The sequence below is a fragment of the Carassius auratus genome, unplaced genomic scaffold (genome assembly GCF_003368295.1).
Source record: "Carassius auratus strain Wakin unplaced genomic scaffold, ASM336829v1 scaf_tig00019010, whole genome shotgun sequence".
NCBI classification, from domain to species: domain Eukaryota; kingdom Metazoa; phylum Chordata; class Actinopteri; order Cypriniformes; family Cyprinidae; genus Carassius; species Carassius auratus.
Genome location: NW_020524919.1, coordinates 1 through 14,358, shown reverse-complemented (window position 1 = coordinate 14,358; position 14,358 = coordinate 1). Strand labels below are relative to the sequence as shown.

Here is a 14,358-nt window from a genome sequence, read left to right as displayed (position 1 = left end):
TGCTCTGGTCCTTGACTTGACCGTGAATGACTTGTGCTTGTGTGGGTGTGTGTATTACACATTGCGTTATGAACACTTAAACACACCCTATTCTAGCGTCTGATAAGATAAGGTACATCTTGGTTAGCACAGAAACTGTCGACTTTGTAAATGAGAATGTTAATAGCTGTACATCTAAAAAAAAACGTAACATTTGCCAGCACAGTTCTGTTATAACCACTATAAAAATTCTGTCCAAACTTCTTGTAGGGTACATTTTTTTTCTCAATCTGATTATAGGCAGTGATGAAGAGAGGGATGAAATGTGGTTTCCATATGTATTTTTGTGGTGTTTAGAGAATCTAATAAATGACACCTTCTACATGATGGATACTTTACCATGGAAACATTTTAAAGGAGGTGAAGAGCAAAGGGCATAAAATATGTAGGGAGTGATGAAGTATGACAACATGAACTGAACTCAGAGACCTATCAGGGTGGAGGGACAGTATTCCTGACTGCTGACTTGCGATTAAAGAACCAAAAGTGTGGCTTTATATGCAGGACAACAGCCTCAACGTTTCCGGTATAGTTCCTGTAAACTTTTGAAAACCATAAAACATTGCATGCTCGTGGTTTGACCCTGCGTGCTATTACAAGGTCGCATCCACTGGAAATATTTAATTTCCTCTTGATTTCCTCTTACAAAGTGAGGGAAATAGCTGCAGATAACCCCAGAAGCACATCCATTACATTATGTATGCTCAAATGTATTTATCGTACAGGCCTCTAATTATTTAAGCATTTTCCAACAGTTTGGGCACAATGTTAGATTGTGTGTCTGGATTTTTATTTTTTAACTTGAAGTCCGATCCCAAAACTCTTATCACAAGAAATGCAAGCAGATTTTGACCCTTTCCACCCAGACTTCCACCTGCCTGAGGTACTAAATTATGTGCTTAGATGGAGTATTTTGTCATGGTACATTAATTGACACACCATTCTGTGTTTGACAATCAGAATTCCTTCACATAGTGTGCACTTCTGTGCTCTTTAACCTAACAAAGCCAATAATTAACCCTCTCTCATGAGCATTTTATTATCCTGTTATAAAGCCTTCTTGTTTTTCATTCTTTGATCAATGTTTAGAGTCCATAGTCTATTTCATCTATTCTAATCATGCAGCATTACCTCATGCTGTGCCATTACCAGTAATTAAGACATTGACCTACATCAAATCTGATTTATGCCACAGCTATATGATGCCAAAATCAAGACTTTAAAGTAGTTTTCATGATATTCAACAAGCAATTTTCTGATTCTTTACATAGTAAATAATAAAACTAAGTAAATTAAACCATTGCGTCCCCCAGTGGTTCATTGTATTTAGATTAAACTAAACTGGCAAGACTTAAGAATTGAATGCTTATTTGGCTCACAACATTTGCATAATCACATTTAATGAATGTGATACTTTGAAAAAATTATAAATGTACCTAAGAGCATACTTGAGATAGCCTGTGTGTAAGTCCATAGGAGTCCAGGATGTTGGATGTGAGGGGCAGGGCCAAAAGATGTTAAATATTGACGGGGAGTGTAATTATTAACTAAGCTTCAACTCCAAATCACTTTTAAACTGGCCTCTCTCGGCCTGACATAGCACTGCTGACGAACCTCCCCTCTCAACTGCGCGCTCTCTCGTCAGGCTGTCACTAACTTTGCTTTTTGCAGTACCTTTTTAATTTTTTATAGCCATATTTTGCTTTGCTTCTGTTAATTCTTTAATCTCAGTATTTAGAAAAAGGTTTCTTTAGTTTGCATACATTCTCTCTCTGTTTTTTTTTTTCTAGCTCCAAAAAAACCTGGACTCCCACACGGAAGAACCATTAATGTAAGTAACTCTTAAAGTACTGGGTTCATATTTTAGGAACAATGAGTGTGTAGTTTTTGAGAAAAATCATGGAGGTTCACATCTTTGCCTCGCCTCTCTGCACTTAACGCTGATTCATGCAGGAATTTGCAATGTTAACATCTGCCTGTTTGTTTGTGAAAGGCTAGATTAATATTTTAATGTAAATATACCTGCATTGTCTGAGAAAGTCAAGCTAATGCTTTTAAAAAGGATAAGAAAAGAATGCAAAAGGCTTGTGCTGACATAAGAAAAATTACTTTCCAAGAACAGGATCTTGCAAATGACTTACAAGGGGTGTGGAGTTTGTTTAAGAAGGATCTTCAAACTTTTGTTAATGAAATGTTAAAAGTTAATTGCAGAAACGATTGTTCAAATGCAAATAAATGGCAGTCTTAGGCTGACTCGATCAGTGTTTATACAACAATCGCAGACTACTATGACATGTCAAATTATTAGCAGTTGTTTTCTTTTTTACAAAGAACATTTGATCAAATGCATGTGAGCGTTATTCCGATATCAAGTTCAGCAATTGGGAATTCTCATAAAAATGAACCACGTACATGAGTTCACGCCATTGATTTTTCTCACCCTAAAAAATGCTGGATACGGCGCAGGGATGAGAAAGATAATGGTGGATTTAAAAGAGGATAACAGGAGCAGATAACACAGACTGACTCATGGCCTATGTGCCCCCTTTAATTGCTTTATTATGCTGTTTTGCCAAAGGTAGCAAGGAGCAATTGAAGGTTTACGGCGAGGGAAAGTCTAAAATATGATATAAACTAAGAAAAGAAGAGAGAAAGAACATGATAGAGCATGTGGGATGGGCAACTCACGACTAAAAGGAAGTGATATCTACAAAATTATAACTTAGGGACATAAAGGCACAGAAATTATTGAGTGACACCCTTTTTTCTATCAGTCCATACACAAATTCTACCGTGCACCCTCATGTTGACTGCCGTCATAAAATTGCTGTTATCAAGATCAGTCTTAGCACTTTGGACGTGCTGTAGGCCAATAATGGAGTCTATGGCATGTCATAAAGATGAGAAAGAAACAAGAGGTCAAAGTCATGAATCAACAGAGAAACTCTCACATGTCCTTAATGGCAGTCAGTAGGCATTGTCTTAATCCTGATTTAACCCTCTAACTTGGTTTTCTATGCTTTTATTACAGGAGGCACCACTTCCTCCTCCCCCCTATTTTTGGCATCTTCTTAAACTTGAAGAACTACACTGTATAATGAGAATGGGACACTGTAACATCAGCGATGGAATATGTGCACTTCCTTCCGCTGTCCAAAGGGAGCGCTTTCCAAACATTTGGTGCTGACTGGGTGTAACAGCAACTCCATGTGGAAGGTTTCTTATGTCTTCCAGTGGAGCTGCTGTTGCGTGCAGATAGTCACCTTTATCTCTTTTGGTTCTGAGTTCAAATACAGTCGTAATGAATGATCTGCAATTATTAATTATGTGGCTGTAAATTTATTTGCATGTTGTTAGAAAGCATGTTTAACCCAGTGTCTGGGACACAGGGTGATGACCTATGAATTGACAGCCAGTGTTTGCAGTCCAGCTGCCTGTCAGTTCTGTAGGCCACTGTCCTGTTTATCCTACTAAACACACACTGATTTGCACAGAGAATGCAGGGCGTTGTATAAATGTTGGACTAGAATTTTTTTTGGGAACATTTATGTCAAGGCTATACTACAACATGATTTATTTGATATTATGTTTATTTGTTTTATTTTCACTGCATTTAATTTCATTTGAACATTAAATTATTTCAAAATCAAGTTCTTATTTTTTGTATATTTTATTTCAAGTTTAAAGTTATGTTAACAAAGACACGCACAAAAAAGTAACTAACATAGAATAACAAAATACAATTACACAAAAATGAAAAGAAAAGAGATAAAACAGGGCTGCCTCGATTAACAGATATTTACAACATAATTTGAAAATATAAACATAAAGAACAATATTCACAATTTTCATATAAATCATATAATTCACTACAGGAGGAAAAGAAAATAGAAATATCAAAAGAATAAAAGGGTTTCATAGTCTAAAGAAGGGTCCCCATGTGGCTTCAATTGTTTTTTTGTGAGCAGAGCTCACCAAAACGTAACTGTTTCATTTGGATAAAACAGAGTATCTTGTTTAACCATCTTTGAAAACAAGGGGCTCATGGAGATTTCCAACTGAGGAGTATAACTTTTTTGGCAGCAATCAAAATCAAGTTCCTCGTTAAAATGAAATGAATGTGAAATATATATTTGTGTTGTGCCCCTGCTCTTGCCCTTTTCATAATTTATCAAGGTTTTTCTTTGCATAAATTTCACATATACATTATTAACACCATTTTTCAAGATTTACGTTGCAATGACTTAAGACCCATTCAAACCAAGAACGGGATGGGAATAATGATAACTATATTAGTGTCCACACTAACATTTGATAAAGTTCTGTTTTTATAGGACACCTGCACACCTGCTGCTTCAAATGCTGAATGATTGTCAAAAATTTGTTCTGAAAGCTATTCCAACAATATTGTTCCCTCTGTTAGTCACAGTTTGAATGAGCCACTGAAAAGAAAGTATGATCACTGACAATATGCCACTTCACCCACAAACATCGTGATTTCTTGTAAATGTCAGGCTGCTTTTACTTCAGTTTTTCCCCTGAAATGTCGGTGGAGTCATGGACAGGAATAGTTCTAAGTCAGAAAGCTTACAGCCTACCAACATATATATATATATTGTGTTAAAAAATTAATCAATCGCACATTTTTCTGAAATTAGTCACAATTAATCATATTTTTATACAATCTTCAAATTAATGTAGAAACAACATAAAGACATAATATTTACTATATTTAATATTTGTTTAATTTCATTTTTTTATGGCTGAACTAAAATATATATATATATATATATATATATATATAGAGAGAGAGAGAGAGAGAGAGAGAGAGAGAGAGAGAGAGAGAGAGAGAGAGAGTCAAAAAGGGATGCAGACAAATATATATATATATTTCATATATATATATATATATATATATATATATATAGTCAAAAAGGGATATATATATATATATATATATATATATATATATATATATATATATATATATATATATATATATCCCTTTTTGACTCTCTAAGAACACAGTTAAAGCATTGGGAATTTTCTGCAAACCACAGAGAATTCTGAAAGACTTTCATTTTCACTATCTGATTAGATTAGGTTAGATTAGTTTCAACTTTGTTGTCATTGCACATGTAAGGTAAAGGGCAATGAAATGCAGTTAGCATCTAACCAGAAGTGCAATAAGCAGTAAGTACAGAATATACAATAACAATGTGTTACAAATGTACAATAAATATACAAATAAGGCAATAATTTACAGATTTTAAATACTATCAGCATGATATACAGATATGTGTACTATGAACATAATATACAGATGGATTATGTAAAAGTGTATGTACACTATAGGCAGAAACTATGAATATATGAACATCATTTACACTAGTGCAATTGACAGTAAAGTGCATAGAAAATTTTTCAGTGTGCAAATGGATTACTCAGTGTTTCTGGATGAACAGACAGTAGTGCAAGTAGTAACAGGTTTACTGCTTTTTTGCTTGTTTGTAAATAAATAAATAATCAGATGTAGTGATGAGGAGGGGTGAGGAGTCTGTGTGTGTGGTGTGTGGGGGGTTGTTGGTTTTTGTCAGAGGGCAGAGTTCAGTAAGGAGACAGCTGTAGGGAAAAAAGCTGTTCCTGAATCTGCTGGTCCTTGTCCGGAGGCTCCTGAAGCGCCTCCCGGAGGGCAGGAGGTTAATCAGCCTATGGTCAGGATGAGAGGAATCCTTAAGAATGCTACGAGTTCAACATAGACAGCGTTTCCTCTGCATGTCCTCAATAGCAGGAAGTGGTGTCCCTGTGATGCCTTGGGCAGTTTTCACCACCTTCTGCAGTGCCTTGCTTTCAGCAACTGAGCAGTTCCCATACCAGACTGTAATACAACTGGTCAGGATGCTCTCGATCACACAATGGTAAAAGTTCACCAGCATGGCTGAAGACAACTGGTTCTTCTTCAGTGTCCTGAGGAAGAAGAGACGGTGGTGAGCCTTCTTGACCAGGCTGGAGGTGTTTGTGGTGCAGGACAGGTCCTCTGAGTCCTACTGTGATATAAAGTCCCAAACAACGGATTTCTAAATAATTAATATTTTTCTTTTCATATCTATAGTTTCAGATTGAAAGAACATTATAGAGTCTTCACTGAGCGTAGTGGGTGACGAGTGTAATTTCCTATGACCCCCTTATGACAGAGTCAAACACGGCACAGACTAAGACCAGCAACTGTCCTGAAAGTCCAGGACAAATATAGCAGTCTGCCAGTTACGTGCTCAATAGAAACCCTCCACCCCCATCCCCAAAACAGAAATACTGTACTTACTGTACTGTATTTTTTTCATGTGAAATTCATACTATACTGGAATTAAGAGTTGGCATTGATTTAACTAAAGGGTTATATAATATAATATAATATAATATAATATAATATAATATAATATAATATAATATAATATAATATAATATAATATAATATAAGTTATATATGTGGTATGGAATGAGGTAAATGTCTTTGCACTAAGCAGTAATTTATGGCCTCTGGTTCATCCATCCATTCATTCATTCATTCATTCTAGTTGTTTGAATGCCAGTATTTTTCCAATTCAACATTAAATAATATGTTGCAAGTTATAAAGCAGCACACATATTAATACTTATTTTTTATTTTTTATTTATTTACTGGAAAAATGTTTCTTTGTTAGAAAAAATAAACGAAAAAAAAAAGTTTCGCTACTATAGATCCAGACCCTTCTGTTGAATAATGAACGTCAGCTGTGCTTCACACACAAAACAATTTGGGGAGGGTGGCGCCTTTTATTTTGGAAGTTACCTAGGAGTTCCGGTCTATAGTAATGTATTAAAAATGTAGTGGGGCGCGAGCTCGTACTGTCACGCGCAGAGTGCTCGCTTCGGGCTGTGGGAGTCTAGAGAGCAACTGTGTGTTCGCTCTCCAGCGGATAGAAAAGACAACAGTCTTCTGCAGGGGCTCAAATAACTTCAGTCTGTTTTATAAAAAAGGGGCAAAGTCAGAAGAAATTAAACGAGAAAATAAAAAGACAGCAGTTAGTTGAACAGCTGACGGGACCCTCCACGCTGGCAGTCCGCTGTGAGTTACTTGAAACCGGACCGTTGATTCATCCGAACCGCTGGATTACACTGCCTAAAACCAGCAAATAACTTTTAGACCACCCTTAAAGTGTTTTTTCTTTGAGTCAGAAGGTTATTTAACATATTTTTGCAAGATGTTCAGCTGGGCGAACAAAGATGGAAAGAAAAAGGATCCCGAACTGTTTCAGACGGTTTCTGACGGGCTGAAGCGACTCTACCGGAACAAATTATTTCCACTGGAAGACACGTACCGCTTCCACGACTTCCACTCTCCGGCTCTGGAGGATGCCGATTTCGACAACAAGCCCATGGTACTTTTAGTGGGCCAGTACTCCACAGGAAAAACCACTTTTATTAGGCATCTCATGGAGCAGGATTTCCCCGGGATGCGCATAGGCCCCGAGCCGACCACCGATTCATTCATAGCGGTGATGTACGGGGAACAGGAGGGTCTCATCCCGGGCAATGCTTTAGTGGTTGACCCCAAGAAACCCTTCAGAAAACTCAATGCCTTTGGAAACGCCTTTCTGAACAGGTGAGGTCTTCATTCATTTCTAATGAAAAAAATTCTCCCTTCGTTTTAAAAATAAACAAAACAATGTTTCATTAATGATCTTTCTTTGTAGTTCTTCTCTCGGGCTTTCTAGCTGAGGGTCTCAGCTGTTACTGTGTGATGTTTTCCGGTTCTGTCAAGAAGTTGTCAAGTTTTGTGTTCATATGAGCACAGAATTAGTTTTATAAAAATGGAAACGTCTAAAACTAGTCATTAGACCGGGTGAATATGGTGTTCATGTGTACTGAAAATTGAATCTCTTGCACTTTTTAGGCTTAGTTCTGCATGCAGGAGTTACCAGTGAGTAAAAAGGGTGCAAGGGTGGAGCTTTGACAGTAGTAAAACTGAATTCCTTTTATGATAGACGTTTTGATTAAGTATATTACATGCATTTTTGGAAGACTACAGCAAATCACATGTTCTCTGACCTGCAATCATGTATGTCTGTACGTTTTTGAAGACCATTATTTGCTTTATTATAATCCTCACAAACCTTTATTAGCATTCTAAATATAGTTGTTGTCAAACCCAAAAAACAGCCTTTATGAATCCGTGTCTGCTATCTAAGGTTTGAACCTGTACTGCATATCAGCAAAACATTTGGTCAATTTATTCCAACTATTGAAGATATTAATGCCATAGTTCGTGTGCATTAAACTTGCTCATTAGTCTTTGGTTCCCCCTTCTAAAAGGAATGTCAGCTGACATTGGTTTTGACAGCTGCTGAGGCCTTTTTAGGGGTCTTTTTAACAATCTCTTGTGGAATGTCATGAAGAGAGATGAGCTGGCGTGTACAGTTCAGCTCACACTTGTTTTTTCAACATGACACATATGTCCACTGTGGTACATTTCAGGCTGATTTAGTTTGAGCAGATGTGGGTGTGTCTTCTTCCAAGCACTAGTGCAACACTTTTTTTCTTTGTGCTTGTTGTAGGACTTCCAGAGCATTACAGAACTATAACCTCATGCTGGTCAATGCTTGAACAAGAGGGATCATATGCACAGATCATATTTATGCCCCAACAAGCCTGGGCTGGAAGAATGAAGCGTTTATTCTGCAAAAATTTCCTTTTAAAGAAAATCTGGGAATGCTTTTAGGTTGACTAGTCACTCATGAATGGGAGGAGAGTAGTTAAAGATTTAATTCCTTCTCCCTCCCTAAACTCACCTTGACGGCGGGTGTCATCTTAAGGTCAAATCAGGGTTTCTTGAGAAGCTCCGTGTTTTCTCATTGCAGCATGAAGTGATCTGAGACATTTCTGTAGGTGCTGCCCTACTCATTAAACACAGGATTTTAGAGTTTTGGCAGTCCAAGTTTGTCTGTGACTTTTTGTATAGGTCAGCAAGAGGTTAAAATAATGGCTGACTCTGCTAATTTACTGGAAGTTACTGGACAGATAATCTGAGGAACTGACTGAGCAATTTTAGAACATTCACTCTCAAAAGTGTCCCCATTTTGCAAATCTCTGACCCCAGCTTCCTTTATATTATGCTGTTTATTGCTTATTAAGCATGATTTTTCCCTCCCAGTGCTTTCACTCTGACCTTGTTACAAAGTTACATTGAAGGTCACTAGCGAGGTATCAAGTAGGGTGTGTGAGTGCACCTTGTGACCAATGTAGAATTTTAGTAGGCTAGATATTAACCCTGTTCCAGGAGTTAAATATTACATGGATGCCCTGCCTTTGTGCAATCGTCCCCATTCTCCCTGTTATTCCTGACTCTGTAACTTGAGTATGCACTTTCTCCAATGCAGCTGCTTTCATCATTTTCCATAGGCTCTGGCCTGTAGTGAACTGTATAGCTTATTGTAGATTCTCACCACTGTAGCATTTGTCAGTAACCGTTTTCCCAAGAGAAAAATTCAAATGTATGCACATATGTAAGCCTTAAATGGTGTTTTAACCTCTAGTAGGCTGAAGATCAGTTTTACGGTTATTGCTGTGGTTGTGGTGTTATGCAACGAACCATACTCCGTTACTGCTGACTATCTTGCTAAACCGGTTTCTTCTGACATGTATCCATTTGGATTTATGTGCTTGTCAGCTTGGTATCTGAATTTTCTATACACAAAAGAGTCACTGAATAAAAAATGCCGTTAACATGATGTACTTGGGACATAAAGTCCTGGTAGGATCTGGAATTTCAAATATTTATTGTATAAACTACATGCAGGGAAAATGAGGTTGAGAAATTACTTTTCCTGAATATGACATCAGCAAAGGGAAAAATTATTATTCTTCAAATGTTTTGTTTCTTTGGGGACCAGTTGTGTTCTGCAACAAAAGGTAATTAGTTAGTGCTTATGTAATGTGTAGTCCAGCTTTACTTGAATAGAAGTGGACAGAGGTTTACCATAAAAAATGAGAATCAGACTTTTAAAAGGTGGTGTATAAATTTGAATTGCGCAGGAAGTTTAACCGTTGTAGGAAATTTGCAGAACATCTGAAGCCTGAATTCAAAAGGTGAAGTGGTTGAAAATAGTATTAACTTTAGACAAAAGTCAAGCTTTAAATGTTCGTTATTGTCCAGTTTTTGAAAATAAAATTAGATTTGTTTATTTGGATTTCTGGATACATGCAAGAAGCTTGTATTTGTTTTGGCCCTGAATACTAGGCTTTACACTTAAAAACATCAGCCAAAATGAAACAAACTCAGTCTTGACAGCAGGTCTAATAATGATGGGAATGCAAGGAGAAAGAAAATGTGGGATACGATTGGCAGTAGTGAATGTAGCAGCATGGAAGGAATAAGTGATGGCACACATTCTGGAAAAATTAAAGGGAGGGAGTAAGTAAAATACGCAAGAGGGAACACAGTGGTAGGGGGTTTGAGGCTGAGGATTGTTTTTGTATGGCTAAAATGTGCTGGTAATTTAAAGACATGAAAATGATAGCATACGGGTTTGCACATAAATGAAGAACACACGGAAAGATAAGCTGCAAGTATTTGGTAATGGAAAAGCTGAGGTAAGAGCTGGAATGATAAGATTTGGCAAGTGAGAAGGGAATTCTTTCCAATCAATCATGTTGCAACTTGCAATAAAAACATTACTGCAAGATCCCTAGGCCTAGTGGTGAAATGACTAATTGTTTCAAATGTAATTTTTTTTTTTTTTTTTTTTTTTTTTTTTTTAAATGTGTGATCCTCTTTTCACAGGTTTATATGTGCTCAGATGCCAAATCCAGTGTTGGACAGCATCAGCATCATAGACACTCCTGGAATCCTGTCCGGAGAGAAACAGCGGATCAGTAGAGGTCAGTGGTTTTTTTATTTTAATTTTTTATTAATTTCCTCTTTCTATTATTGCCATCTGTACTTCTTTTACTATCCCCTGACTTTCCTTACCGGAGTTACCACAACTACTAATACAAGCTCCATTTACATAGACCGCTTTGAGTGTAGTACCTGTCCCAGTCAAAGGAAAAGAGGTTAATTCAGTTAGCTTTTGCATTATAGGGAGTCGTAAGAGGGAAGTATTTTTAGTTCTCTTGTTTACATTAGAGCAAAACAAAACCCATGCTCCTTCCATACTAGCCATTTTTCCTGTAGGAAGGAAGAGAAGTTGAAAACCTAATTAACCTATAGTAACCATGTGGACTGTCCATTCCCTTTAAATACTATAATTTTGCCAGAATGATGGATTATCTGAGCACTCACTTGAAACAAAGATCACTCAAAAATGTCCAAAATTGTCAGTTAGTCCTTCAGGCAGTGTATTTAATGGTTAATCGAGCACTACAGGAGATAAAGGTTCCGGATTTATTGCTTCCCTAGAAGTATACTTGACTAGTCTGGACCTGTTACATGCCCAGAAATTACAATGGAGCATGTTGGTATGTTGTTTATTTAAGAAAACTCTAAGAGACGCATTTGTGTATGGAGGTAACCGGTGTCCCACTATGGACTTTTCCTGTGCTTGTCTATCTGTCACGGCGTGTGCGTGCGGGCCTGCCCTTGCCTTTCCCTGAAGACCATGTAAATGCGATCAGAGGGGTGAGTGGCATCTACAGATAACAGTCTGACAAAGAGGGGGACAGCTTCAGGCCAGGAAAACAGACTGAACAGAAAGGGTGCGGTAATGATGGCTGTGAGAATGCTTCCATGTTCAAAGATTCATTGTGTGTTATTGAGCAGGTTCTGTCAGTGTTTGTGAGTGAAAGTTGTATGTCGGCAGACTTTGTTATCTTTCTTGGATTGGCTGAAACCAACGTTAACATCATGTAGCATCTTAATTATGCTTTTTAAAAAATATATAATAATTATTTATTTTCATGGTTTCATGGTCATTTTTATGTGTGAAACTATAGTTGTTTCATGGTTTTTTTGGACACATACCATCCTGTTCTTTAAGGATGTTGGTGTTATTTATAAATACCATGTCAAGATTATGATAATCATTAAATACCACGTTATGCATCACCGTAATATGGACCCAACATACTGTATAGTTTTTTTGTATAAGGGAGTGATCTGGTAAAAGTATACATATAGGAGAACTGCCTGTGAACTCCATGAGGGAGTGCAGACGGTGAGTATATGACACTAACCAGGTGTTCTAGAGCACTGTTGCATTCCATACTGCCACAGCTATATCTCAAATGGTGATTATTTAGGGTTTGCTTTCAAATGGACCGCACCCTATGGTCTCTGATAAGCAACTCTTTCCCCAGAGCTTGGCAATGCCTCTGGCGGTGTAAAAACATCATTAGTGTATGGTGAAGTATTTACAAGGCTGATACATGACCATTAAGGGCGATTATATATATATATAAAAAAAAATATATATATATCTCTATAGTCAATTTTTTGATATTCGTATATATCTCTATATGTTTGCATTTGCAATTAAAAATAAAAAAAAACATGATTTTTCTTTTGCCCATTAAAAATAAATAAAAAAATTATTTAGATTAAACAGCTAATGTTACTTAATTTAACATGTCCTTTTTTGTTTCTGCGCGTTCTTTGGGAAAGTATGCTTGAATTTGAAATATTCGATATTCCCAAATTAGTTTTACATTGGTCATCAAAATTATTCTGATATTATCGCTAATATCAATATATCGCCCAGCCCTAGTGTGAGGTCATAGTATCCGAGATGCAACCCATGACTGCCACACTGAACTTTCCTCAGTGATCTGCCAGTTTTACACACGTGGTGTGTGAGAGTCATAATGACTTGGACTCATTAAAAAGGAGCAACAGAGGAAACAGTCTTCTTGCTGCCCCTTTGTACTCATCACTTTAGTCATAAAAAATTGATAATGATGAAAGAGATGGTTTAAGGCGAGGGTGGCTGAGAGAATTCAGTGAAACACTTTATCAAATAAAATTATTGATCATCAGTGACTCTACCTGAAACTCACTCTCTGAAACTAATTTTGAAAATTAAAAATATGCTTTTACTAGGAATGCACACAATATTATCTGAAAATTATCGGCATCAGCTGAGTAAAGGCCTAAAATATAAAAATCTGCATTTTTTTTTGAGGAAAATGGAAAATATTCCAGGATCTTTCTCTGTATAATGGATTTCAGTGGGAACCAATTAGGCTGAAGGTAAAATTGCGGTTCCAGTGCAGCTTCAAAGTGGCACTACATGATCCCAGACAAGGAATAAGAATCTTATCTAGTCGTTTTCTAAAAACAAAAAACAAATTAAGGAATAGTCTGGACTGCTGAGTGAATCTTTGGTAGAACCCTCCCTACTATTCAAGAACTGTACTCATCCAGAGTGAGCAAAAGGAGCTGGCAAAATCACTCTCGACCCCTCACATCCAGCACATTCTCTCTTTAAACTGTTGCCATCTGGTCAATGCTACAGAGCTCTGAGAACCAGAATGACCTGACACAGGAACAGTTTCTTCCCCCAGACAATCGATCTAATGAACACTTAATGATAACTGTGGAACACACAACACTATTTATACTAGGGCTGTAGCTATCGAATATTTTAGTAATCGAGTATTCAACCAAAAATTCCATCGATTAATCGAGTAATTGGATAAAATGTGTTTTTGCTTGATTATACTGACGCAATATTGATGTGCGCATGCGCAGTAAACCCGGCTAGGAAAATCTGAGGGTAGAATAAAATGTCAGGACATTGGACTTTTATTTTGACGGGTTGATGTACCTTTACAGTTCTGTGTATGTGATGTGCTAGTTTTACTTAAATCAAATGTCAAATGCTCATGAAGTGACTGTCAGAGCAGTTCTGGAAAAGTTGTTCATATGTTCACGTCCTTATTTAGTGAGAAAGCAGATGCTGAAATGACTGTGACCGTCATGCGTGCTTCAGTGTGTGCTGGTGACAAAGTGTTCCGGCAATTGTTCCCGGGTCACTAGATTTTGCACTTTCACACTGCCAGTGATGACAGTGATGTCATCACTTCGACAAGGGTATTAGATCAGGCTTTTGTTCACACAGTGCTCGTCCCGGCAATGTTACTAGGTCCCCGACCCGGGTTCAATGCGGGAATCAATCCCGGGACGTGGTGGCTTTCACACAGAAGGCGACCCGGCAATGTTTCGGCAATATACAGGGTCTGACGTGCAGTGTGAAAGGAGCTATAGAGGGAGACCGCCGACAGACCAGCTCTTGTCTTCACGACACACAATATTAAACTTTGTTTTTTTACACACCTACACCTTCA

The 14,358-nt window shown here is 37.3% G+C and overlaps 1 protein-coding gene across 1 annotated transcript; it reads left to right on the top strand.

Annotated features, from left to right (window-relative positions):
• Positions 1-6,887: 6,887 nt before the first annotated feature.
• Positions 6,888-11,100, top strand: LOC113076138 (EH domain-containing protein 3-like; the record flags this gene model as incomplete). Its single annotated transcript, XM_026248808.1, has 2 exons — positions 6,888-7,681; positions 10,859-11,100. Coding segments are annotated over exons 1-2 (643 nt in total), but the record flags the coding sequence as incomplete, so codon positions are not given.
• Between the last annotated feature and the right edge of the window lie 3,258 nt (positions 11,101-14,358).